Source organism: Polypterus senegalus, chromosome 12, assembly GCF_016835505.1.
Source record: "Polypterus senegalus isolate Bchr_013 chromosome 12, ASM1683550v1, whole genome shotgun sequence".
Taxonomy (NCBI): domain Eukaryota; kingdom Metazoa; phylum Chordata; class Cladistia; order Polypteriformes; family Polypteridae; genus Polypterus; species Polypterus senegalus.
Window position 1 is genome coordinate 55,896,360 of NC_053165.1, and position 26,755 is coordinate 55,923,114.

The window sequence follows — 26,755 nt, forward strand, 5'->3', positions numbered from 1 at the left end:
TGCTGGTCGACCACACCCTGCTTCAAATTATCCAAAGGAGCCTCCATATTTGAACTGTTAGCATGCAAATGCTCTGTACACTGAGAAGTCTTCTCAAAGCTGGAGACATCAGAGCAAGACCTTCTTGAACCTAATGCCATCTATTGATTCCCGAGGGGTGAGTAAAAAGTTTACATATGAAAACTGTGCAATTTAGGAAAGATGAGTTATAAAATTGGAGAAAAGCGCATATGGCCTAAGGGTGATTGTGTCCAACCACCACCAAGGATCGCATAGTCTGCACTTACTTGGTTTATGATAAAAACTTTTAATTATTTCTGTGACAGATGGAAATAACTCTATATCCTAATTTTGTTTCACTGAACTTTATCTTTGTCTTATTATAACACTACTTCTGTAATGCATATTTTTGGAACAACTAAAATATGATAAAAATATAAAAGGTGAATTTATTAATATTTCTTTTGCTATTTGTTACTTACCTGACTTAGAATATTTTTTAATGATTTTATTGTATGGTAAGACACAATGACATTATATTAGACTAAACTGAATTATTATAGATGATGGCTACATAACAATGTAATGTACAGTAAATGAGAATAATCATTGAAGTCCTAAAGTAGTACAGATTTTTTTCTTTACCAGAATTAGCAAAGGAAGGAAAACAATTTTAAACTGGTGATGGCAAACTATATGAGCAGTTACGAGTGGAGAGGAAATGGAGAAAATAATGTGATACCTTTTATCAAATGAATATACAAATCAAATGTACCAAACTTGCCTTCGCCAACTAATAAGTACAGAGAATGTCTGTTTCTGTCAGTTGCTTACCTGAAAATTATACAGATGACGATTATAAATACAACAATAAAGAAAGCAGCTCCAGTCACTACTGCAAGCAGAGTCTCTTCTCCATTGTTCAAAGGCTCAAGGAAACGGTCACGGTCTGTGACTACTTGAGTTTCATTGCGGTACTCAAAGAGAAGTGCAAAACCTCTTCCCCATCCTGTGGTTGTGATGAGCTCCATGATAACCTCAACCATCTCAGCAGAAGAGCCAAAGACCAACTTTCTTCCGCTAGGGTTATTTGAACCACAAAAACGAGAGGAGAAGCTGATCAGGTCCGAAATATAAAGCACATCATGAGGACACGAGTCCGTTGCTGGGGGCTGGGAAGAAAGGGTAACAAGCCTGGTGACATATTTGCCTATATCAGTGGTGGATACACTAGAAGAAGTTTGGCTGTCTGGAGCATAGCCATCACTGTCTCCTCTGTAGGATTGTGGAGTCACTCTGTTAGGGGAGTGGGTGCTTTTTAATATAAGAGAGTCAGCGCCAGCCGTCAGAGGAGGATCCAACTGAATTAAACTCCTAGCAGAATTATCTGCTTTGTCACTTTCAGCTTTAGACAATGAGGACCTGCGCTCATTCTGCGTAATTGTTGTCAAGGAATAGGCTTCATAAACATTAACCTCCACCCTGGACCCAGTGTTGTTAAAGTCAACAGGGGACAAGGTTCTGCCACCAGTTGCATCTTTTGACCTCCTCCTGCCAGGCGAAGGAATTTCTTTGCTCTGGTTTTCAAACACATCAAACTCTAGCACCTCCATGATTAACCTGTAGCCTGCAGGCACGAAGAAACGCCACACACAGTGTGTCCCAGGAAAATAGCTGTATGGAAAGCCAGGGGACAAAACGAGGCCTCTTTCTTCTGCGTTTGTGACGTCCACCACAGCTCCACAAGAATAATAGACCTTGGGGGGAAAAAAAAAAGAAAAAAGATGAAAGTCAACTGGATACATAAACATTAGGGGCGCAATGTTTCTACTCAAACAGTGATTTGTTTGTAAACCCAAAATTCCTACACTTACATAGACGCCTCTTGTAAACTTAATTGTTTCAAATAAAACTCACTAACCCATATCCAGTATTTACAGATGCCACCTTTTCGTTTTAAAATGTTGTTATTTTTCAAATCCATGTATGAAATCATCATAAAGCCAACCATTTGTTGCAAGTGATGTGGCACTGTGCTTTTGCACACTTCTGGGAAATGAGATGCTCTTTGGATTTTTCTTTACCGCAATAACAAAAACAGCCTAATGAGATACACGTTTCTCAGAGAAAGCACTGGCATTTTAACACAGTCTCATGGGTATCAGGTTTCATGCAAAGCCAGAACTTTGCTGTTTTCCATTATTTAGCAATTTTCCTAATCCTTAAATAAAAAATAAAAAAAAAACAAAAAACACACCATTCATACTTACTGGCTTCATCTATATGTTTTGTCAGTAGGCTACAGGGCTATTTCTGGTTAATTAATCTTTACTTTGAGTGATTCTTTTCAGTAGCAAAGCCATTTTTGGACATTAATAAATCAAACATAACATTCTCAAACCTGCTTAATCCTATCCTATCAGTATTGGAGAAAACACAGAAACAAGCCCTGTACCGGATGCCAATCCATCACCATTCACACTCACATGGGTTCCAGCCTAGAATCAGCAGTTAACCAGGCCTTCACATCTTTGGAAATGTGGGGGGTAAACCAGAGTACCAAGAGAAAAGGTCACGGATAGAATATGTAAACTTCATACATATGGGATTGCTGGATCTGTGAAACAGTGGCCCCAACCAGTATGCCATTGATTCACCCCATTAATCAATATATTACTTATTCTATAAAAGTGTCTGTCACTGTGATAGTGCCTGTACCTTTGATATATAGTGCCTGTCAAGTATCACGAAAATACTTTGCATAAGTGGGTGTTTATTTAATGTTATAACAGTCATACTAAAGAACCATCACTGGGATATTGTATTATATACTGCATTTCTCTTTTAGGAAGCTCATTCTAGAATAATCTAGGAGGAGGTGGTGCTTGAGAGCATGTGGCGACAACGCAATTGCAGGTTAAGGGCCTTGTTCACGGTCTTAACGAGAGTAAAGTCACTTCAGCCATTTACAGTATTCGAATCGGCAATTGGTGGAGATCCCTAGCCTCAGAGCCACCACTCTGCCCTTTGCAGGAGGACTCAGAATAATCTAGCAATCTTTAAATAAAAAGCGCTTCTCAAAAAATTATGTAATTTCTAGTATAATGCCTCAGTCAGCCAGACCTTTTGCATGAACAGCAGCACATCTGCTATCCAAGCAAACAAAAAGAAAGTGAATTAAGAAGAAAGAAATAAAATATGCTAAAAATAAACTGCAAATACTTTAAATTTATACATACACACATACACATATGCATATGTGTTTAAAGGAGCACAGAGATGAATTTCCATAATTCTAAGGCTAATGGATATGAGCTATGATGAAGGACTGAAGAAGTTACATCTTTTTATTTCATGCAAGCAGAAATAAAGGGGTGACAAAACGGAAGTGTTCCAAATTGTTGCGAGTCTTAGAAGGCCAGACTCCAGTTATTAGTTTAAAATTAATTCTTTGTCGAAATAACTGAAGAAATGACATGAACATCAAGAAAAATGAATATAAACAGATTGGAAGAATTTGAACTGCAACAATGGAGAAGTATGGAAAAGATCAGTTGGACAGATAAATTCTCATGTCATCTTTTTAACTTGCTTTATTGTGCAGAAAAGGACAGGATTCCTGAAATAGTGAGGAGGCAGCAACAAAACTGGAAGGGACATGTACCAAGAGGAAATGGACTGTTAAAAAATGAGCTGGAGGGTAAAATGGAGGAAAAGAAATCAAGAGAAGGCCAAGGCAAGACATGTCATATTATCTGAAAAATGGTTATTCAAACCAAGAAATGAAAATAAGAGCAGAATACGCAATGACAATGGTGGAACTGGCAATCCAAAGACTTTCTTATTGGCAGATAAGAAGAAGAAAATGAGGAACAAGCACAGGGACATAATCAGAAACTGTCGAAGTTTTAAATTAGTCCAAATATGAATTCACAAAGAGAATCACAGATATGTAAATAGACAGACAGACAGATAGATACTTTATTAATCCCAAGGAGAAATTCACATACTCCAGAAGCAGCATACTATACTGATAAAGAACAATATTAAATTAAAGAGTGATAACAATGAAGGTATAACAGACAGACAATAACTTTGTAAAATGTTAACGTTTCCGGGTGGAATTGAAAAGTCGCATAGTGTGGGTAGTAGTAAACCACATTACCAAGTAATGCACTAGACTGTAGTACTTCAGGGAACTTTGAAACCTGACCTGATAATCTGATACATTGTTAAATAGGATTGATGAGCTATGTTGGGCTTAAAGGTTGGATCATAAAATATTTCTTATGATTCTGTGCATTTTTTTTTATTCATGACTAGGTGGTTACTTGACTTACATACTTTGAGCAAGCCCCATCAGTAGTCCAGCAGTAAATCGTATTACAATGTCAGTCATATATACTGAAATCTACCATACTAATAAAGAACTGCAATCTCTCTACAACAAAAAAATTAACGCCCAGAAGGATTCAGTACAATTTAAAAGAAAATGAAGTTTGATAAAAGAATCAAAAATTACACTTCTTATTAATCTGTAACTATGGTGACAGACTACCAATATTACTTTGTGAAGCACAGAACACATCTCACAAAACACAAAAAATTCTCTTCAAAATCTTCACACAATTCTAGATATGTAGGTGATGCCACCCTCCATAGCATCCATTAATGTGAACTAACTGGTACCCCACCTTCTTACAGTCTAACACTAAGGATTGCTGTAATCCATCCATTCTCTTGAATCACTTACTGCAATCCTAGGATAAACTGACCAGACTTACATAGTTCCAAAACAGGATACAAATCATTGACAAGTGAGTGTAGTAGAGAGAGATTAAGTCAAAGAGTCATTGATGGGGAGTGTTTTTGGTCCTCCTTGGAGTTATAAAAAAATTACACTAATTAAAGAGTGAAGGTGGGACAAGGGCCCCCTTGGAATATTGCACACAATTAATTATAAGATGAATGGCTGGTTAAAATTAGGATATTCTGTTAAATTATGGAATGCAAAACATAAAAGAGTGACAGTCCTGGGAAAAAAAATTCACCCAATTCTAAAGTCATGGAGAACTGAAGCATATCCTAAAACACTCTAGGTACAAGATAGAAACAAACTGGGTCTTAACCTTTCAATGTACAATCACTCACTCATTCTTGACTATTTTGGCACATTTTGCCCTTTAACTTAGGAAGAAGTGTAATTCCCAAGGTGTGATCTGTACATTACTGAGCAAACTTCTGCTCTGCTTTGACTGATTTTCATATTTCATATTTAATGGAGGCATTCTCAAACTTTCTTCATACAAATCAGGGCTGTGGGGTGACAAAGACTATTCAAGTTCTTGTGTGAAAGGCCAGAAATAGCTACAGACAGATCATTACTCCATCGCAGAGTCTATTATAAAATTGAATTTCATTTTAAATTCCTATCTGCACTGACAATTGTTGTAAGCTTACTACATTAAAAAAGGAAAAAAAACACTTTAGAAGGTTTCAATCAAGTTTCTGTTTTTGGTGCAAAAATAACAAAAAGTTTAAGCAAGAATATAAGCAATTCTAATAACATAAATGCCTTTTAAAAACTATTTTTGAGCACAATTAGTCAATAAAACTAAAATGTTACGATGATATTTTAAGTTTTGGTAAACAGAGTCAGCACAGAAAACATTGAATTCAAAAAGATATGTTCCAAAATGGTGAGCTTTTATTATTTCAATTTTACTTTTCTTTTAGAATAATCTGGATGAGATCTCCCATTCTTATCTGAGTGAAATGAACTCAGTTTAAAGAATACTCCACTCAAAAATGGTACTTTTTTGATACGTTGTTATCCCATTATAGTGATGGCTGAGAAACATTTCTGACCTCATGTTTTCGTGGAGAATACAGACAAATCTATAGTGATCAATGTTGGACAAAAATACCATTACATTACAGTACATTACATCGTGCCTTAAAAAGGGGCCTGAGTTGCCTCGATAGCTTGCATATTGTAATCTTTCTAGTCAGACAATAATAGGCGTTATTTAGCTTAACTTTTCATTACACAGACTGCTCTTAAATAATCCCAAGGTACTGTAATTGTGAATAAGAATATAAATGCAGTGACAGAAAGCAGGTCTAAAATTCAAATGCTTACTTATATCTGATTGCATTCCATTATAATTCACAAAAGTGTGTTTTCCAGAAGTGACTTGTTTACAAATATTTCAGTAAAAATACATGTGTTTGGGATGTTGCGAGCATATAACTGGATGGCTGGTTTATGCAACACAAGTAATGCAAGAAATTTTCATAGACACATTCTTTTCTGCTGCCCAACATTATTCACCTAGATTCAGGTCTATCAGAAAAGTTTGTTTTTAAACTTCATTCTCCATGAGAACATGGGACTACAATTTTTTTGTCAGCAATCACTAAAAACTACATGGGATAAGCAACATGTAAAAATCATTTTATGGGGTAATATTCCTTTAAGTTATGGCCACTGACTGGCTCATTAGACTACTTTTCTAAGAGTGTAATGTCTCATTTTAATGGAGTCCTAATTTACTTCAGAGCTTTAAGAAAAAACATAAAAGTAAATACTTCTCTTCCTAAGTCTATACAGACAGCACTCAACATTGGCATGTGCTCTGTAAATTGGTACCCAGAGGACACATTCCTTTCTCACTAGACACGGGACTACAAAGAAAATTTTGTACACATAGTAATCTAAACAATGAGCATGACTACTGTCTGGACACCCAGGACGCTATTCAAATAGCACATCAGAGCCTTTGGAAGAGTTCAGTTTAGGCCTCTCCAGTTTTAGCAGGTGAGACTCATTCTAAAATGAAATAGATGTATTGCCAAGCTTGGTTGGACCACTCTTGTTTATACATTTACTGTCTTTCACAGACAGATAATTTGAGTAAGAAAATAAAATTGGAGGGTTACCACTTCTCCTTGTGAGATACCAGTTTCCAAACTTGAATATAAGGACTGAAAGGTGAAGTGACTATTGCCGACCTAGGTGAGCATCACATGCTTTGGGGGAAGGGAGGGGATAAATTACATCATTTGATCTATTCCAAGCAATTTGGAACAAAATATATGGACTCAATTTGAAAAGGCAGTGGAGTTTCAGAGCTCCAGAAGCTGTGCTGACAACTCAGCTGGAACATTTGTCTGGCTTGGTTTAGAACACTACAGAAATGCCAAGCTACTCTGAACACTCCTATGTAGGAATGGGTAAGAAATGCAAAAGTAATTTTAAATAAATAAGCAAATACTAATGTAAAACTGAGCAAAAAGAGTAAAAACAACATGCAGTGTGCTTAGACCTTGGGGGTGCAGAATTTCAATGTTTAACTTTATTCATTTTTCTGTGCTTCCCAAGTACCATGTATGGCGATTCACAACAAAACCACTGAAAGACAACTTGAAAGGACCCAATCTCTGTCTTAGCGGAAATGCCTCCCTCAAAGCTCAGCTAAAGCACCCTACCAGGCTTACTGTGTCAGAAAGCAATGTATTGTGCCCACCTGAAACCAGAGGTAGCACAGCAGACACAGGCTATATTGGCCCACAGTAGGAAACCTTGCTGTTGGGCACAGCTAATATTTCCACAAGTCAGATGCCATTCCAGAGAGTGTAAGCGGATTTTTACGTCATTCAAAAAAAGGAACTAAATAGGCTCACAAGAGAATCTTAAGCTGACAGACGCATAAACCTGCCAAGTTCCCAGAACAACAAAAAAAAACTTACCAAGTGAAGGTTGGCTCACAACACCACTGCTGAACTTAACTTGGAAATTGCTTTTCTCTGGTATACTCTTCAATTTAATTCATGGCTGACTACCTGGACAAGGTCATAAGTCATTTAACCCGAATGCTGTCTGTCTGTCACTCAATGTTACATGTAGCACATTTGTCACACAAATCAAAAACAATGAAAGAAAGAGGCACAGGTTGTAAATTCTGTAGTGCCAGTGGAGTGGAAATTATTTTAAAACACTTGCAAATACACAAAGGCACCAATCAAATATAAATCTCAGAGTCCATTGCAACATCAAATACAATACTGGAGAAATATGGAAGACAATAGCAGTCTAAAATATTAGAAGTTACATTGTGAGTACAAGCAGAAGAAGCTAAACAATCTGATTTATAGCAATATTCTAGGTGGAAAAGATCAACGTATAATGTTAGATTTTATTTTTGTTTCTTCAGAATGTATGTCATTTAACACATGTATTCATGAAAACTGGAATCTTGTCCCTAAGACCCTGCTCAGTGCCCCATAATAAACAACTGGGCACTGATCCAACAGTGTGAAGAATCATTCTCAATGCAAGAAAACCACCATTAATGATTGGAATTTAGCAGGGTGCAAAAGCAAGCGGCTTCTGGTACCCCATAACAGACCATTTAATTATACTTGCTGCATATGCCACAATAACCATGAATGGACTCCCAGATGCCATTGTGCAATTCCTCGGCATGTCTTCCAGCAGCACCATTCCTCGCAATTCTGTTACATCACGGCATGTCTCTGCTGTTGTCTAATTACAATCTTTAGCCTTTAGGACTTGTAAACAATGGTCCATATTCACTCATTGACTGCCCTTTACTTTGTTTTTGTTTTCTTCTTAATTAAAAATAAATAAATAAATAAATCCAAATGGGTCATTGTTAATTGAAGTGGGAAACATTTTGACAAGGCTCATAAATGGTAGAACCTGGGGGAACAAATGTATATTAATGAAGCAGGTTTGTGGATTCTGGCTAAATAGACAAGTTAAGTGTTTGAGTCTAACTTCATTCTTATTGTGAGATCCCAAATGCTTTATAATTATGTATGAGACATGATGTGATGGTACAGCAAATTACAGATGCCAACTATTATGAAATACAGTAAAACTCCTTCTGAAATAACATTGTTTAATTTGAATAAGCTGATGGAATGGGGGCATTTTTAACTGCATTACGGCAATTGCTGGTAACTCCCCTAACACTGTGCAGTGGTAGGTGTTGATATGACATAATGGTTGTGAATCAAAGTGGTGAAGGTGTTGCTTTTATGTTCCCTATCAAATGTGATATTAGGGTGGCAGGAGATGGACCATACAAAATGACAGTAGGCATACACACTAGGCAATGACAATAACATTCTGAAATTAGTGCAGGCAACTAGGGACACGCTTGCGTGGTGACACTGATAGCAGTAAAGCACAAGTACATCAAAAGCATTAGAATAATAAAAACAGAAAGACCGTCAGAGATCAAAGACAGCTAGGACATATGTTTTTATGGGCAGTTACAATTACAGAAAATTCAGGACTTGCAGCATACAGATTTTAGCCCGCTACAAAGAATCTACATATAGGAGTAGAGCTCAGTATAGGTAGGTAAGGTAGACACAGGCATTATGGAAACAAACCACGAAGGAGTATTGCTGGCTTGCGCTGACTCGCGTTGAGGCGAGTTAAGTAGACAAGACCCCTCATCAGTAACACAGGGACATGACCAACCAGGCTATACAAAATAGTAAAACAAAACAACCACCTAAAATTCCAACATACAAAAAATTACTAAAATAAAATTAGAAAAATGAAAACAAATTCAGATAAATTATAAAAAGGCTCTAAAAGGAGAAGTAGCCCTAATAAGCCGAGGTAGACAGCTAGCAAAAAAAAAAATCTATTTATGAAAAGAATGAAGAAACGTCAAAAGTGACTCTCCCAAAGATCTTGATATTAGTTACTGAATTTGATTGATATTGGACAAGTAGTTCAGACAGAAAACAGGGAGTCAGACCACACATTGCCTTGTAAACCAAAATCTTATACTGTATCCTGTACACCACAAAACGCCAATGGAGAACACCTGAAAATGGCAGGTGATGAAAGGTTAACTGTCACTCCAGTCTGAGGTCACTTGCACTCTGGAGCAGGTTTACTTCAAGAACCTCTCTGTATGTGACTGAATTCGTCCTTCCCTTACTTCTGACCAGTTTTTCTGTACCTGCCGCTGAGAAGCACCTCTTTACCATGACTTTGCCACATCCATGTTTTGCCACAGGGACACTATCAGGCAGGTGATGAGCAGTGCCTGGTCTTTGTCAGATGTAGTGTTTAGAGGTCTGACCAAATAGTTCAGTTTTTGTCGCTTCAAACCAAATTCCTCATGCTCTCAGTCTCAGACCATTAAAATATCGTTTGGAAAAATTCCAAGCTGGAGTTAACCACTCTAATGCCTGACTGGAGTGCTGTCAAGACAGCTGTACTTCTGACAGACTCTCCTGTTGCAGCAGAGGTCTGGAAGCTCTGTTAGAGTGACAATTCAGTTCTTGGTCATCTCACTGACCAAGGCCCTTCTTTGCCAGATTACTCATTTCGGCTGGATGGCTAACTCTAGGAAGAGTCCTGGAGGTTCCAAACTTCTTCCATTTCACATTTACTGAGGCAACCGTGCTCCTGGGAGTGCTCAAAACTTTAGAAATGGTCTGATAACCTTGCCCTGATCAATGCTACACCCCAAGTTTATTGAGGAGGTTTACAGAGAGTTCTTCTGACTTCTTGGCTTGGTTTTTTGTCAGACATGCAGCGTGACCTGTAGGATTTTATATACACAGGTGTAGGCCTTTCTAAACAAAGTCCAAACTATTCAGTGTTTCACAGGTGGACTCCAGTCAAGTTCTAGACACATCACAAATTTTAGTTTAATATTATATCTTCTTATATAATGTGCTACTGTGGCTGTTCATTTGTCTGTCCAGGATTTTAAATCATCTGTAGCTTGCAAACCGTTTCACCTATTAAGCTGAAATTTGGTACACATATACTACGTGACGTCTACTGTCCGCTTTCGGGGTGATGATTGACCTCTAAAGTTATTCCTCTTTTTATTTTTATTTTATTGTGGAATAAACTCTCGGCAGCGGCCAGCAGGGCGGCCGTGTGGCACATGGGTACGGGCGCCGTTCTCATCCTTACCACCTTCATCGTCACTTCCCCTACCTCTTCAAATCTTAAATCATTCTTAAGGCAGATTGAAGACTTAAGTGCCAGCTTACGTGAAAAATCAAGGAAAACATAATAAGTAATTGCAACACAAACACTGACTTAATCAGTTTTAACGTAAAAAGATGAAGGTGAAGAAGAGAAGGAGCGGGCCATTAGAGTAGAGAAAAGGAAGCAGCAAGCGCATCAACCTCTGAGCAAACAAATGCTAAACATAAAGAGAAAGAGGATGAAAACTAGTAATGCTCAAGTCAAGTGTATTCACTGCATGTTATTGTGCTGTCCGCCGTTACTGGTATATGTATATTTGAAGGTAAAAAGCCCCACAAATCCAACATCCTGCGGTCAGATTCCATACCTGGAGAATTTACGTGTTCTTCCCTTCTTTACATGGGTTTTGCCCCAACATTCCAAAGTATTTTTATTATGTGTTTTATTAAATGTTAAATTATTAAATTGTTAAATACTTATTAAAATTTCCATAGGTGCATGAGACCTGCAAAGACCCATTTGGTTCAGGCTGTGCATCACATACTGCTGGGAAATGCTGTGTTGATTCTGAATTGGTTTCAAAGATACTAATTATGTGATGTTTGTTATTGCATACAAACATTTGTTGTTAGTAATGTCTGTGTTCACATATTAAATTATCCTAAAGTCCAGCATTTAGTAGTTGTACAAACCTGTACGGACAGGTTTCATATTCACTGCATACTTGGTTCATTGAGATGATTTTATTAACAGTGAAAATCTTTAAATTAGACAGAAGAAAGACAAGATTATTCAATATGCCAGAACAGAGAGGAGCTTTTTTAGTAACAACTTCCATATGTGCGAGATGCTGGCTTACTGTACACATCTAGAAACACAAAGTGTCAATGAACCCCAGTATTGTCAAATATGCTGTTCCCGTAATAGTTAGAACAGAGGGGTTTCTAAGGGTGAATTTAAAAAGAAATCTGTTTCTTTAAGAGCATAAGGGGCCCGCACTCCAACATCCCCACAGCTGTGCTGACATACTACCCTCCTGATTATTGCATATCTTACCTCTGATGTCAGCTTCTCCATGTGTGTGCAACTCCCATTGCTAATATTGATTGTAATTGGGTCAGCCAATGTAAAGCCTGCCGTCTCCTTCATTTACAGCTTTCAGGTGAGAGTGGGGGTGAACGATGACCATTTTAATTCTAGATTATGTTTTACAAATCAAGTTTAGCAATAATGGCAACAGGTGCAAAAAAACCTTTAAATTCTGTAATATGAGCAGATAAATACTTTCACAAAGCATTACTCATTCATAAAGTAAATAAAAACAGTATAGCTCCTGCATTGAGCCTGTTATGTTAATTTTGCATGCAACAGACTTAAGGCATAGGTCGTTGGGTTACATTCAGACAAATATCAGGTGTTATATCTTCATTTAGGGAAGGGAGGAGGTGAATAAGTGTGGGAGAAACATCTTTTTGTTACTTATCAAGGGCGCTTGTGAGTAGTGCAACTGACTTTGAATGCTAGTGAGAACAGTATTTAACAGACTCTGTCATCAATCCAAATGATGGATGTTTTATTTAAGAAGAAAGCATTTTTCACATTATTTTTGTGGCTTAGGTATTAAAGGGCCATTTAGTTTCTTTCATAGCAATGAGTATTAGCCTTATTACTGTTGTATGGACTCCTGTTTCTTCCAAACCACACCCAATTTTCTCCTACTTGTCTGCACACTGCATTAAGAAATCATCATTACCAGGATATTTGTCAGTCTTTATTATCCACCACACTAAACCAGGAGGCTCAAACAACATTATCTGGTGGCTGGTTTAGAAAGATGACAATAAACTTTGAATGGCAAATGTTTTGCCTCACTACTGGCATTAGAACTGTCTCAAGAATGATGTTAATATTTCTCCAATTTCTGAGATTAAAAGTACCATCCAGCCAGTCATGAGCTTACTGATGCCACTTAATAAGAATTGTAATTTAGAGGTCACAGAGAAGTGCATCCTATACAGGATACATCAGGCTTAATGTAAGAACCAAGCAAGGATGGTATGCCAAGTAATCACATGACATATTCACTAAATTAGCATAACATGCAGACATTTGTGGAGTACCTCAAAAAGACCTACACCGAGATAGGAGGAAATACAAATTTCAAAAAAAGATGAGTACTGGGCCAGGATATGTACCCTATGTCTTCAGCTGCACTAATCACTGCAGCACCTTTACAGTTGATTTCAATAAGCCTCAAAGAGTTTTACAACAAATCTGCAGTAAGAACTGCACAATGACACTTCCTGTGTAAGATTAAAAACCATTAGAGCCTAACCCTATGACAAAGTCAGGCAAATGGAAGAAAATAAGTTGTGTGTCACTTTTGGCAACTACATCCCCAATCTCTGGAGAAGAAAAACAAATAGTAATTCAAAAAGTAAAACAGAATCTTTCCAGAGAAAAACTGTGAAGCAACCCCAAGTATTATTTATTAAAACATCTTTACCAGAGACCACATTGTCAGGGTCATGAGAAAAAAAAACTTGCAGTGCAGTGAATACACTTGACTTGAGCATTCCTAGTTTTCATCCTCTTTCTCTTTATGTTTAGCATTTGTTTGCTCAGAGGTTGATGCGCTTGCTGCTATCTGAGCAGCTCTTCTTTTCTCCATTCTAGTGGCCTGCTTCTTCTCTTCTTTCATCGGCATCTTTTCGTGTTAAATTACTTAGTACGTTTTCCTTAAATATTCACTTAAGTCTTCAATCTGCGTCAAGAATGATTTAAGATATCAAGAGGTAGGGGACGTGACAGCGAAGGTGGTAGGGAATGAGAACGCCCTTCTGCCTGCTGCCGAGAGTTGATTCTACAACAAAATAAAATGAAAATAAAAAGAGGAATAACCTCGGAGGTCAATCATCACCTTGAAAGCAGACAGTAGACGTCACATAGTATATGTGTACCAAATTTCAGGTCAATAGGTCAAACAATTTGTGAGCTACAGGTGATTTACAATCCTGGACAGACAAACGAACAGCCACAGTAGCTTATTACATGTATGTATAAAGATGTGAGAAGTAAATATTATGTTACAATACGGCTAATTTGAACAGCACTGTTTCCAATGAACTGTTTATCTAGGAACCAATTTAAAGTTTTTTTTTCTGAAATTTCCCACTGCAAAACTCTGATTTTCCATTTGTTCTACACCACATTAATACATTAGACTGCATTGTGTGCTGTTTGCCCAGCTTGAGAAGTAGCATCAGTGTTGCTTCAAAGTACTCAGACACCCATTTTGGAGTCCTCTGCATGCTGCTCACCCTCTGTGTTTTCATGTTCTCACAGCTGTAGGGTGTATTTTCACCAGTTTCCTTGTTCCCTTGCCCAGTTCAAATACAAGCTGTTAGGCTGACTGGTATCTCTAAATTGGCCCAGTGTATGTTCAAACGTGTGTGCCCTGTGTCAGACTGACATCTCATCCATGGTTAGTTTCTGTCATGCAGTCATTACTGATGTAGTAGACTAAGTCTCTGTACTGTACTGGAAATTGTGGTTACACAAAATGTATTGATTAGAAAGTTAAATGTGTTGGTTCCTTGCAAGTAGGTTCTTTGTCATTAGATCAAAAAGAACCCAAAGCAAACATTCTATAACTTCTAAAAAAACAAATGAATTACTGTCCAACTTGTTTCTTTATATAAACTTTGTTATTATTTCTTTTTATAATTGCTTTTTAAATGTATGCAATCTGTGCTGAAACAGAGAAGGAGTAAATGATAAGACAATGTCAAGTGCTTCTGATTCAGAAAGGAAGCAAAGAGCTGTAAATAGGCAAAAACTACCCAGAACCAGGTGACACAAGGCTGGGACTACCCTGGATGGGACTGTAGTTCATCACAGGGTACACTCCCATCCACGGGAAGTCACAGCACACCAAGTTATAATCTAACCTGTGTGTCTTTGAGATGAAGGAGGAAACTGGTCCATCTAAAAAAGAACAAGCACAGACAGGGGATGACAAACAAGCACTACACAGTCAATGATGTTTGGAATTAAATGCAGGTTCTAGGACCCGGGGGTGGAGAGGGTGCACAGTAACCACCACAACTCTTATATGACAATTTTTTTTAAACAAAATGTTAGGGTTAGGATTTTTTAACCCAATCTAAATGCAGAAAACAAGAAACCTAACTAAAACAAGGTGTTGAGGCAAAAGGATAACAGCCCTTTATGTGCAGCAAGTCAGCACAGAGCATATGAAGTCAGAATGTCAAAAACAGTGTATCTGTTAAGTTAACCTAAAAACATTCTATATATGAGACAGGAACATCTTTGCACTTTGCAAATCAATAATCACATGTCAGACAGTTATACAAACACACTTTTTTAATTCCTGTAACGTCTATGAGAATTACATAGGTGAAATGGTAATATTCACTAGTTTAAGAAGGCACAAGACAAGATGAAAAGGGACATGGAGTATTCTGTTAGGAAGACAAGTGCAGACAATAACAAGATGCCTAAAAAACACACTTCTGAACCGCACTCTATGCAGTGGACCTTTGTTCTCCAGGTTTAGTAGGAAAGTGGCCCCCTATTTAGTGAGCTGTGTCCCAATTTCAAATAGTACAAAACAAGCAGTAAACAACACAGAGCATCACAAAAGAGAGGTCAGCATCCTCAGCCAGGGTCAGTCAACAAATTGGCTCAGATGACGAAAACAAGGTCAAGCGCCAGGATCAGGCAAGAGAACTGTTATATAGCTGTTGTCTATACTTAGAGACAGAACCCTTCTGGGGACTCATTTATAGATGCATATACTCAATAAATTAAAAAATGTAATCCTGGTTAAATGGCCTGAACAATTAACCTTTAGAAGTGAACAATATTAAAATGTTATGAAACTAGTGAGTGTACAGTGATTTTGGTTGGATTTGAAAATTACCAAGAATGAAAGCGTCATTCATTTACAAGCTAAAACAAGAAACAGGATTAACCATCTCCATTAACCATGAGCAAGCATAAACACATTACGATATACAGTCCAAAATACAACAAAAAATATATAATTACCAGTTTACCAACTGTATTTAAATGCAACACCATTAATCATACTGAAGTGCAGACAGAGATGAAAGGAGACCAGCTCTAAGATTTAATCCTTGCTTTGTTCCACAAGATAGATATTAAACTAGTCACTGCACAGCACGTGTATACAGTAGCTATGCTTCAAGGGAAAGATTCTTTCAGCTCGTTACCACGCAGGAGGGAATAAGCCTTGCTGCATGACCTTGAAACATTTCTGGTGAACCTTTTTCTACACATTTTTCAGTGGAAACTCACTTATTTTCTATGTTAATTTTGGCTTCTGATTATCAATGAAATCAAAATATCAAACTGGTAGGGAGGTAAAGTTATAAGCCTGAAAAACAGCAATGGGGAAAATCATTCGAACATAGTTCTGTGTTACAAAAAAGAGAAAAGTGGCCAATTCTGAAACTCATTTAATATCTTTAAATATATTGATAAATGATTAAAAGCTACCTGGCCTTAAAATGCAGAGATAAACTTAACAGATCCAGCTCAAATTCCATAGCTTTCTCTGAATACACAAACATTGCTAACCATATTCTGCAGGTTTCTTTTTAATGAACCTATTTAGAAATCACATTAATAAGACAGATCTGAGACATAACAGATATTTTCTTTCCAGCAGACACCATTTGAAAACTTTTATCTTAATAGATGAGTCAGAATATCTTAGTTTCTCACAAGTACACCAAACAGCACACTTCTTGCCTTCTAGGACAAATAAAATTATTCCGCTGTCTCATGAAGTCCCTTTTTCCCTAATTGCTTCATTAATTAAGCAAGCACTTTTTTTTACCATACAGGACTCTGCCACTGAGTTAATTCCTTTGCTATTCTTTTGTTTCGTGGTTATCTCTATGGTTCACAACCTCGGCATCAGACTTTCTGGATTCATATTTGCTTATCTTTTTGAGCGTGGTATTTCCCTTACTATGGATTGTGACTTTGCTTTTCCTTGCCTGTTGATGTGAATGCCATTGATGTGAATGATCAAATTTAAATTTTTATTTTTACAATACTTCTGTACCTTCCAAACTTATGGTAGCAAAAGCTCCTCACTCAGTCAGAATTCACTCAACAAGGAGTACAGAACCCGATATGTAGATTCCACAAAACCTTTTGCATTATCAGTGACATGTGAAGGCTTCTTTAGTTACCCTTAGCTGGTAATCACACTGACAGACGTCTGGACATTTTAAAAAATGCAGATCTGCAAGTTCACAGATTTGGAGATTTACCAGTGAAATTAAATGCTTGTGTACTTATTAATACACTGGGCACGTGTGAGGACAACACCAGACAAATACCATAGATACACATACTGGTTGGAGTATTACAGACTTCCAGATTGATTTTGATGATATCGTATCATTTTGGTGCCACTTACAAGATAGTATGGTGACCAATGGACTTCTAAGAACCGTACCGGGTACAGGAAAATTAGTTCTCATTTTTAACCTTTATTTTACTATTCTTCCTTGTGTATAATATTCACCCAGTATTTGGATTTACAAAGGTACCTTTCACGTGTGGAAGAAATTTAGCAAAAATGTATCCTTTGCTCATAGACTAGTACTTAATTATTTCAGTTTTTAATGCAGCCTGTTTATAATAAACATACCTCAACAAAATGTTACTATCTGTAGGTCACTTCTACTATAAACTACTCACAACACCAGCAAGAGAGTTACAAGTAACAGGCAATTAAAAAATTAACAAAATCCAGAAAATTAGCAATATTTAAACCAATAACCAGTTCAACCAACAGTCTACCAATCACACTTGTAATTTTGGAGCTTGTGTGTTTTATCAAAGCGGCCATGAAGCCAACATTTGCTCAACATTGACCTATAGAGAACAGTACACGTTAACTGGCCATGGAAGTCTCTGCTGCCCTCGTACTCTTCAGACAGATAGAATAAGCTGCCCTCAGTCAGTCTAGTCAACTGCCTTTAGCAGTCCATTGAGAAGGTCTGCCCCTTTAACAGACTGAATTTATCCCTTAACTACATACCAATGGACCACTGCAACATATTTTTTTCAAATGACTCAGAGGGATACCCTTATACTATATCTTCGAACTTCTGTTTCATACTGAAGTGTCTCCCACTCACAGATCCTAAAATTCAAGATCTGAGAGCAAAGGTTTACTTGTCTGCAGCAACAAGTCAGAATTCAAACAGAGCCACCATATCCAAAATACAGAATCCCCAAACACTTCTCACTTTTTACTTTCCGGTTCTTGACAGTTCAATCCAGGTCAACACGCCATCTGCAAAGTGCAAAGCAACTAACACTGCCATTTGTCTAAGTGTCCTTGCAGTGCTGAAGCACTATCCATGGTTCTTTTTGTCTTGAATAAAATTGAGTTGTATCAAAAGTAGAAATCAGCTACTGATTTACAGCCCTGTTAAAACATTTAATATCACACATTTGCGCATTTTAGGGATAACCTCAATACATTCTTTCTGATAACAGTAAATAAGTAATTCTAAGATCAAGGTTTCCCCCCCACAGAAGCGGTGCTTGGTCAACCATTAAAGCTTCCCTTCAACGTCCTGTGGTGAAATGGGGTTTGGTGAGTAAGAATAGCTCAGCCACTGCATATAGGTAAAGTACTGCAAACAGTACTTAATCAGACAAAACATGTTGTAAAAGAGGTCCACAGCCTTCATCAAACCATACCACACATTATGGCAGGTGGGGAGCACATAGCCCCGCCTTTTACAAGGCAGTGGGCATAAAGGAAACACCTTCAAATTTATAGAATATGTAGCCAATTCTTCAATTTAGTTAGTCTAGAACTCAAAACACATAACATTAACTGGTTTATTGACAAATAAAGCCCATCACTAATATCCTTATCTTCAAAATATATAGTGTACTTACACAGATATTTGGTAACATTGCATGAGTCAAATTAATATAACCTTTTAATATCTAACATTTATTTAAAACAGTCAGTCAGAAGGTATTTGGTTGTAGCCTGGAAGAAAAGATGCACATAATGTTATAACCAAACTAGTAAACCACTGAGAGACAATACTACAAGTTGTAGATGAATTTGGAACATGGATCTGGGCACAGACTCTTAGAGTAAATACATCTCTGCAAACAACACTCCTGAGTCTTTGATTACACTTCAAGTAATCCTAATGCACATTACACCAACATCAACATTTTGTACACATTTTAAAATGCCTGGAGTTCTTCAAAGATTTTATGTCAGCAGATGTAGCTGCTTTTACATTTCTGTAATTTCTAAGTGGCTTATGGTCTTCAATGTCTACACGATACCTTGGTAAAGGCTCTCAGAGAGGTGCCAAAAATAAAAACTAAACTGAATAAATCTTGTTATAGAAACCTTATGGTCACCTATACAGTTGTGGCCTTGGAAATGTGCACATCTGACACATTTTCTAATATTCAAGTCCATTATAATAGAAGTAAATGCATCAAAGTGACTAAGTCTGTTTAACAGGCAGAATCTAGAAAATAGAGCCTATGACAAGGTTTCGAAGACTGGCTTATATCTAACAGCCTAGCTCAGACTGAATACTGCTAACTGAAATGGAGATTTCAGCATTCGTCCAGGTCCCTGTTCTCATACTATAGTATGCACCCACACACTTTGTTATGAACTGTCTGTCTGTCTCAACTGTGAAGTCTTGAAGCCCATGAGTCTATTATTCAACACAGGCTGATGCGATTTTAACTCTGGTTCACTACTGAACCTCGTATGAAAGATCTTCATGAAACAATTAAGGTCACTAAGCTTAACACTGACAGTGCATTTCCTAATCAGTTCTGTATAACAGCATGTCCAAAGTTCACGGATTCTGAAGCACATTCTGAACGTTGCAATACATGGTAACATCAATCTAAACTTCAAATAGATGAACAACATTCAGTTTTTACTCTCTCCTTGTTCTCATTTCACATTTTTGGAATTCACCAATTATCTTTAAAATAAAAAGTTTCTATATTTTTTTGTTCTGTATGAGGGCTTGCGTACTGAGCTTTCTATCCATAATATGCATCTTCAGTATTATTACTGTGTAGTTTCATTCACCATAGTAATAACAGTCAGCTTGATTTTTCGGCATGTAACACCTCTCACGACTGCAAAACAACTACTCTTCCTCCCACTGTATTTACCAAAGAAGAACACAAAAGCTAAAATAAACTCTATAGACTACATGCAAGTTCACCAGGGTACACTTTTGTATCCACACTGGCTCTGAAACAATTCTAAAGTAAGACAATTATGATGTAGGCTAATTAGGTTTGATGAGGGATGGATAAATCATTCTACTTACCAAAACAATTACAACCATCTATTCAATTTCAAACCTGTTATCTCCCAGCTGTGTTCTTTTATCTGACTGCAAAAATGGTAGGAAAGGAATATCACAGCTCAGACCAAATATGTATAGCAAACAAGTGATGACAGGAAGAAACCAAGAGCACGAGACGGATACATATACAGTACTACCACAACAAATACGCTAATGGCAGTACAATAAACGAAATAGTTCACTCTAACAACTACACACATTGCGATGTTAACCAAAGCAACCACGATGTTTTGGAAGTAAATCATGGAAAACATCAAAGTGCTCTTTCGACAAGTCTCCCCTTTCTTTATATGGTGCCAGTCGTTCCTCGTTAACAGCTGTTCTTGCCAATTGCGTTATCACGTGCCCCTTTATTTACACCAAACACCTCTACCCCACTTAAGTTTCACTATCAAGTGTCAACGGACCCCCAGGAGGTCTTGCTAAACCTGTCGCTGCCCCCGTGCGGCAGCCTGATGCGATTTAGTATCACACCTTGGGTCATGTCCTCCAGTGGGACCTGGAGTACAAGCACGCTGGGCTCCAGATGAAACTTCATTTCTAAGACTTGTACATAACGGATAAGAGAAATCATACGAGCTGCTCTAATGTGAGGAGAGGAAAAAAAGCGAACGCGAGCCCACAGTCCACTGACTGGTGCAATTTCAAGACCCGGTACCTTATAAACTGATCAATCTACCCAGTGACATGAGTCAATACACGTTCGGGCACATAGGACACGCGGGTACGAAGAGCCAGAGCCCATCACCACCGCCGCCGCCAACGCCGGTGCGGCTCAATGTGTTTCTTCGGCCGCTTTTCTCATCAACGGAAACCTCGGAGATGCACAACATAACGGCGGCCCGGTCGCTTACTTTATGTGGCGCCGCTCCTGGTAGGCAGAGCAATGCGGCTGTCATGAGGACGCAAGCCCACGCTGTCTTTTCCATGTCCGCCAGTCTGGTCCTCGGCACTGGAGCCGCACCGACTCCGCTGCTTGCTCGCTCACTGGCTTGCTTCCTCCCTGCCCGTCTCTCATTCCATTCACCTGGAACTGCGGGGGCGCGCCAACACGGCGCCGGGGACGCGCACGCAACCCACCATCGACGGGACCGCGCCTCGCGGCTACAGCTGTCGAGCTCAAAACCTGGAGAAGAAAGGAAGTTTGCTTCCTTTCTAGTGAGATTACACTAATTCCAGCACACTCATGAAACTAAAAGACCGTTTATTATTGTATTTAAATAACATAAAATATAAAGTAATTACAGAAACAATACTTTCTCGCAAAGGATTGGAATCACCCATTCTTTCATATTTCGAACCAGTTATTCAGTTCTGGATTTCAAAGGAAAGGGGTACAAAAATATCTACAGAAATATTATCATTTCATTTGTTTAGACAATAAAAAATGTTAAATATTGTTTAACTTTTAAACCGGCTTAATCTAATTAAAGGACACGGGTAGAAGCACTGGGTGCAAAATGGGGAACAGGCATGAATATGGCATCACTGCCTCATAGCTTCCCATGCTGACTCCATTAGGTGATAGTACTACCCATTGCACCACCGTGCCGCCCTACACGATGATGTACAGTAGTTAAAATAACTTGTATACTTGGCTTCATTATAATCAACCCCACATAATATGGTTAAAACGTTAATAATATTGACATAAATTAATACTTTCACAGAGTCTATCCAGCTAGCCTTGAATACAAGACAACAACCAGCACTGAAATGGGCATCAGTCTGACATCACAGGACTCGCTCTTACACAGACACATACTTGTACACCCTGTCACTTACATTACAGTCACATTAGCTTCACTAAAATTTTATAAGAAATAATAATTCATTTAACATTTTATATCTATAAAAGCAATACTGTCATTTTTTGGTTCACAATATGAAAATATAAATCATAACTTCTTGTTTAGATATTGGTGTTAACAGAAAAAAGTGCTGCTGTTTTCACATGTTATTATTTTTCTCTATTAAATTTGTGTCCAATAGTCCGTAATTCTTTAGTTAACATACAGATATGAAATAAGTAGAAGTTCAGTGATTTTTGTAGCAGTGGGTCACAATACAGAATTTTCATTTACTGTATATCTGCCATTTATGTACAGTATATAGAATTTTAATACCGTAAAACTTATGTGGTATTTTATAACAGATTTCTTTCGTCCATCCAGTTTTTTCAGTCCTAGCAGCCAATCCTTATTGCAGTAGCACTGGGTACAAGGCAAGATGAAAGTCTGAACAAGCATCTGGGCATTGTAGGTGATAGTAGAATTCTTTTCTTTTCTTAATGTGAATTAAAATGGCATTATCCAAATAATGTTTCAGTTATAAAGAAGGTCACTGAAAGGTGGATACTTCTACTACTTTTCTTGTTACAATGTTCTTTAATCTGCGGTGGGCTGGCGACCTGCCTGGGGTTTGTTCCTGCCTTGTGCCCTGTGTTGGCTGGGATTGGCTCCAGCAGACCCCTGTGACCCTGTGTTAGGATATAGCGGGATGGAGAATGACATGACATGTTCTTTAATAGGTGGATTGCTATATAAATATCAAGAACTGAGTAGTGTTTTTTTTTTTGGCTACGAATCTATGCTAGTATCTGGATGGTTGTTGGTTGAAATCCTGTTACTGCCAGAATGGATCCTACTCTGTTGGGCCCTTCAGCAAGGTGCTTAACCTGAAAATTGCTCCATGGGGGAAAAAAAATTAAAGTAAGACCACAGTATAGATCAAGAGATATTTATAGATCAAAATTGGTAGAGAGCAATGTTAATGGGATCAGGAGAAGCCATTTCAGTAGATTATCTATCTATCTATCTATCTATCTATCTATCTATCTATCTATCTATCTATCTATCTATCTATCTATCTATCTATCATTAAAAATTCTTGATATCTATCTGTCTGAAATGTGATTGTTGTAGAGTACAGGCATCATCAGTAATTATTCATCCCCTATGACTGATAAAGTCAGTATGTACCCTCTGCTCATAACTGCAAGTGCACATAAAGTAGGTATTGTTAATATCTATCTATCTATCTATCTATCTATCTATCTATCTATCTATCTATCTATCTATCTATCATTAAAAATTCTTGATATCTATCTGTCTGAAATGTGATTGTTGTAGAGTACAGGCTTCAGCAGTAATTATTCATCCCCTATGACTGCAAGTTTATCACTAGAGACTGAATCATTTGTAACATTACTCATGCATATAAATAGCAAACTCTCTGGCCACTGCAATATATACATCATAGCATTAGCCACTAAATTGTGTTATATGACTTAATGCTCTTTTGTTAACATTAATAATAATTATTTTATTTCTAATAATATGTAATGCAATAGTAGTTTTCTACTCTGAACTGATGATAAGCCAATAGAATTAAAAAAAAAAACCCAACTTTGTCTTGCTAAATTTACAGTGTTTGTGTTAACACACTGTCTGTTATTGAGCATTACTGCAGATTACTTGTAAAAATTATTAGATACAGTCTTTGTGCAACAATAAAAATTACAGTGCTACTGTTTATACTAACTGAATGCTAACTTTATCTTTATCATTACTATGAGTATCACTCATCTCTAGTAATATAGGTAATAATAATAATAATATAGGTAATACAAATATTGGTAATAAACTCAAAAAGTACACATTGGTTGATTGATATGAGGATGATGTGAAATGGTAATGAACACTGTGGCACTGATGAATTTTATTGGATGGACTTTTATAAAAGTCCTCTAACAGTGGATGGCATACTGTCACAGTGGGTAGTGATGCTGCCTCATGGATCTAAAATCTTAAGTTTGAATTCCATTCCCACTGTTTATGGTGTGTGAATGTTTACTAAGTATCCACTTTGGTTTTTCTCTGGATACTCAGGTTTTCCACCTACAACCCAAAACCATATGTTAGGTAAAGTCAGTGACTCAGAATTGCCTAAGTGTGAATGAGGGTTTGTCCTTGTGGACCATGTGACAGACGTCTGCATCAAACAGAGTTTATCTTCAGAATATCAGATAACCTGAGCACATGACGCTTCCACTGGTATACTAGTGCAGTGAGGGAACACAGTAGGGATTTTACTTTCAATGCACAGTCCATCTTTTCATCTATATCTTAAATCAATTTCATGACTGTCAGATCACAAACCTATCTCAGTATTCTTAAACCCAACCAGTCCTGGATGGGGTGGCTATGCATCACAGGATACTCTCACTCACATCAAACTAATTTAAATCCTCCAACTAATGTGCATAGTTGACAACATTTTTGGAATGCTGAAGACAAAAAGTATCAAAAGTATCTTCAGTGGACAGTGACTACATCAGTCACCAAGGTGTAACAGGATGGGGTTGTAATTCTGTTTTTTGTATGTATAGTGGGGTGGGTGTGTTTAATGTTATATATGTGATAGGAAGCAGCCAAAGAACAATAGGTGCATTTAGAAAAAAAATATTTTGCAGATTGTAAGGCATAATCCCTTCTTGGAATCTACTGGTTTATTGCACTCTTTGGACAGCCCTGCATTTGACTTTTATAGCCCTTCTATAACTGCACCAATATAATACATTAAAGTCTTTTCAAAGAATAGGAAGAATTTTTTGCAGACATCGAGGCACCAGAAATTGGAGCTCTGGGAGAGGCATTTAAATCAGCACCAGTGTTAACAGCAACAAAGAAAAGGGTCAGCAAAGTTGCTGGAAAAGATATATGGCCTGAGCAGCTGCTGCTGTAGCTGATTTGTGCATGGCAGTCCTTAACTGACTCCTTTAAGCCGCATCACCTTTTTTTGAACGCAATACCAATGCTGAATGTCAGTAAAATGTACATCCCATTTGGCATTTCATTTCAGTTTTCAAAATCAAACTTTTTTAATGCCACAAACATGTGTACAAACTAAATGTCTCCACTTAAAGAAGGCACCTTCTGAAATTAAACACAAAAGTCTCACTTTCATCTGTTTGGCCACATCTGTTGAAAATTACTGGCTCCATTAATGATTCTGTATAATTTCAAACAGCTGGGTGTGGAGGTTGTGAAATAATTTGAGAACATTCAATGAATACTCCTGCAGTTAAAGATCAGTCATGAAAGGCAGGTTCTCATTTAAAATGTGTGGTTCTGCTCTACTATGATGAAGCACTTATAAGTCACTGGCAGTGGTGTTGGAGGGTGCCAAAGGTTTTTGGCTGACCACTATGGCAACATAGTTATCAGGCAGCTTCCACTGCATAGCAAAATAAAACAACCTTAAAACAAATCGTACAAAGGAGATCGGGTAATTTGTCACTAGAAAAAGTGTTATGCGCCAAGAAGTACAAACAATGTAAAACACTGAAAACATCCATTAACATTACAATTATAACCAAAAAGATAAAACCTTTAGGAGGTCACAAAAATGAAAATGTGTCAAACAGAACAGAAATATGTAATACATTGATTATAGTACTGTACTTAGATAGAGTATGTACTATACCCACACTTCATCATAACCTTAAAAAAAGCAATTTGAATTTACAAAACAACATATACATAAGCACATTAATTCCAGCACTTCATCCATTTTTCTTGAAATTAACATTACAACATTACAAAAACTTTGATGAGAACAGGCAAGTCAGCCCAGCAAAGCTTGACAGCTCTACTCTCCTGTAAAATACTGTAACATCAAGGGGAGATCTGAAAGTTTCTAAAGTCCTACTGTACCATACTACTTTGTAATTTCTTCCACATGTCTGTGGTTCTCTGTGAGAAGAAAAACTTCCTAATGTTTGTGTGATATTTACGCTTAACAAGAACTGTGTCCCTATGTTCTTGTTGAAGAGCTTATTTTAAAGTAAAAATGTGGATTTGCTGTTCTAATTCCTTCTTTACAATCTTAAAAACATCAGTTTTGTCACCAGTTAACCTGATCCAGGGCTGTTTCCACAACTTGAGACACATGCGCCCTGACTATACTATAGCACCCTATGAGCATTATTTTCATTGAACAGATCTGAAAATGTTACTCTTTATGCTTACTTATTTGGAATCTAAAATTATTCCCACATACAAAATATCTTTGTGGTAAATGTATGCTGTTCCAGTAAGAACCTAATTCACATTTACAGGCTGCCTGAATGGTTTAATTAAAACCATGCCATTTTTATACAAAATTCTCACATGAAAGCATTGGCAAAAAACTGATTACAGCTACATATTTTTATTCACACCCTGAAACATCAATACGTCAATATAGCAAAAGTTGTCTAAGTAACACAAATCATCAAGGTTTTTACAAGAATATGTCAAATGTG

General features: G+C 37.4%; 1 protein-coding gene across 3 annotated transcripts in view; it reads right to left on the reverse strand.

The window, feature by feature from the left end:
* Nucleotides 1-21,572, reverse strand: part of si:dkey-112e17.1 — a 31,343-nt gene extending 9,771 nt beyond the window's left edge. Inside the window, exons 1-2 of one of the 3 annotated variants that reach the window (XM_039771461.1) lie at nt 21,303-21,572; nt 835-1,757 (exon numbers count right to left, since the gene is read on the reverse strand). In XM_039771461.1, coding sequence (XP_039627395.1) covers nt 835-1,757; nt 21,303-21,377 — 998 coding nt within the window. In that variant the 5' untranslated portion in view covers nt 21,378-21,572. Of the gene's footprint in view, nt 1-834; nt 1,758-20,409; nt 20,611-21,106; nt 21,222-21,302 lie in introns of those variants that run through there. The other 2 variants (XM_039771463.1, XM_039771462.1) reach the window with 2 other exon arrangements.
* Between the last annotated feature and the right edge of the window lie 5,183 nt (nt 21,573-26,755).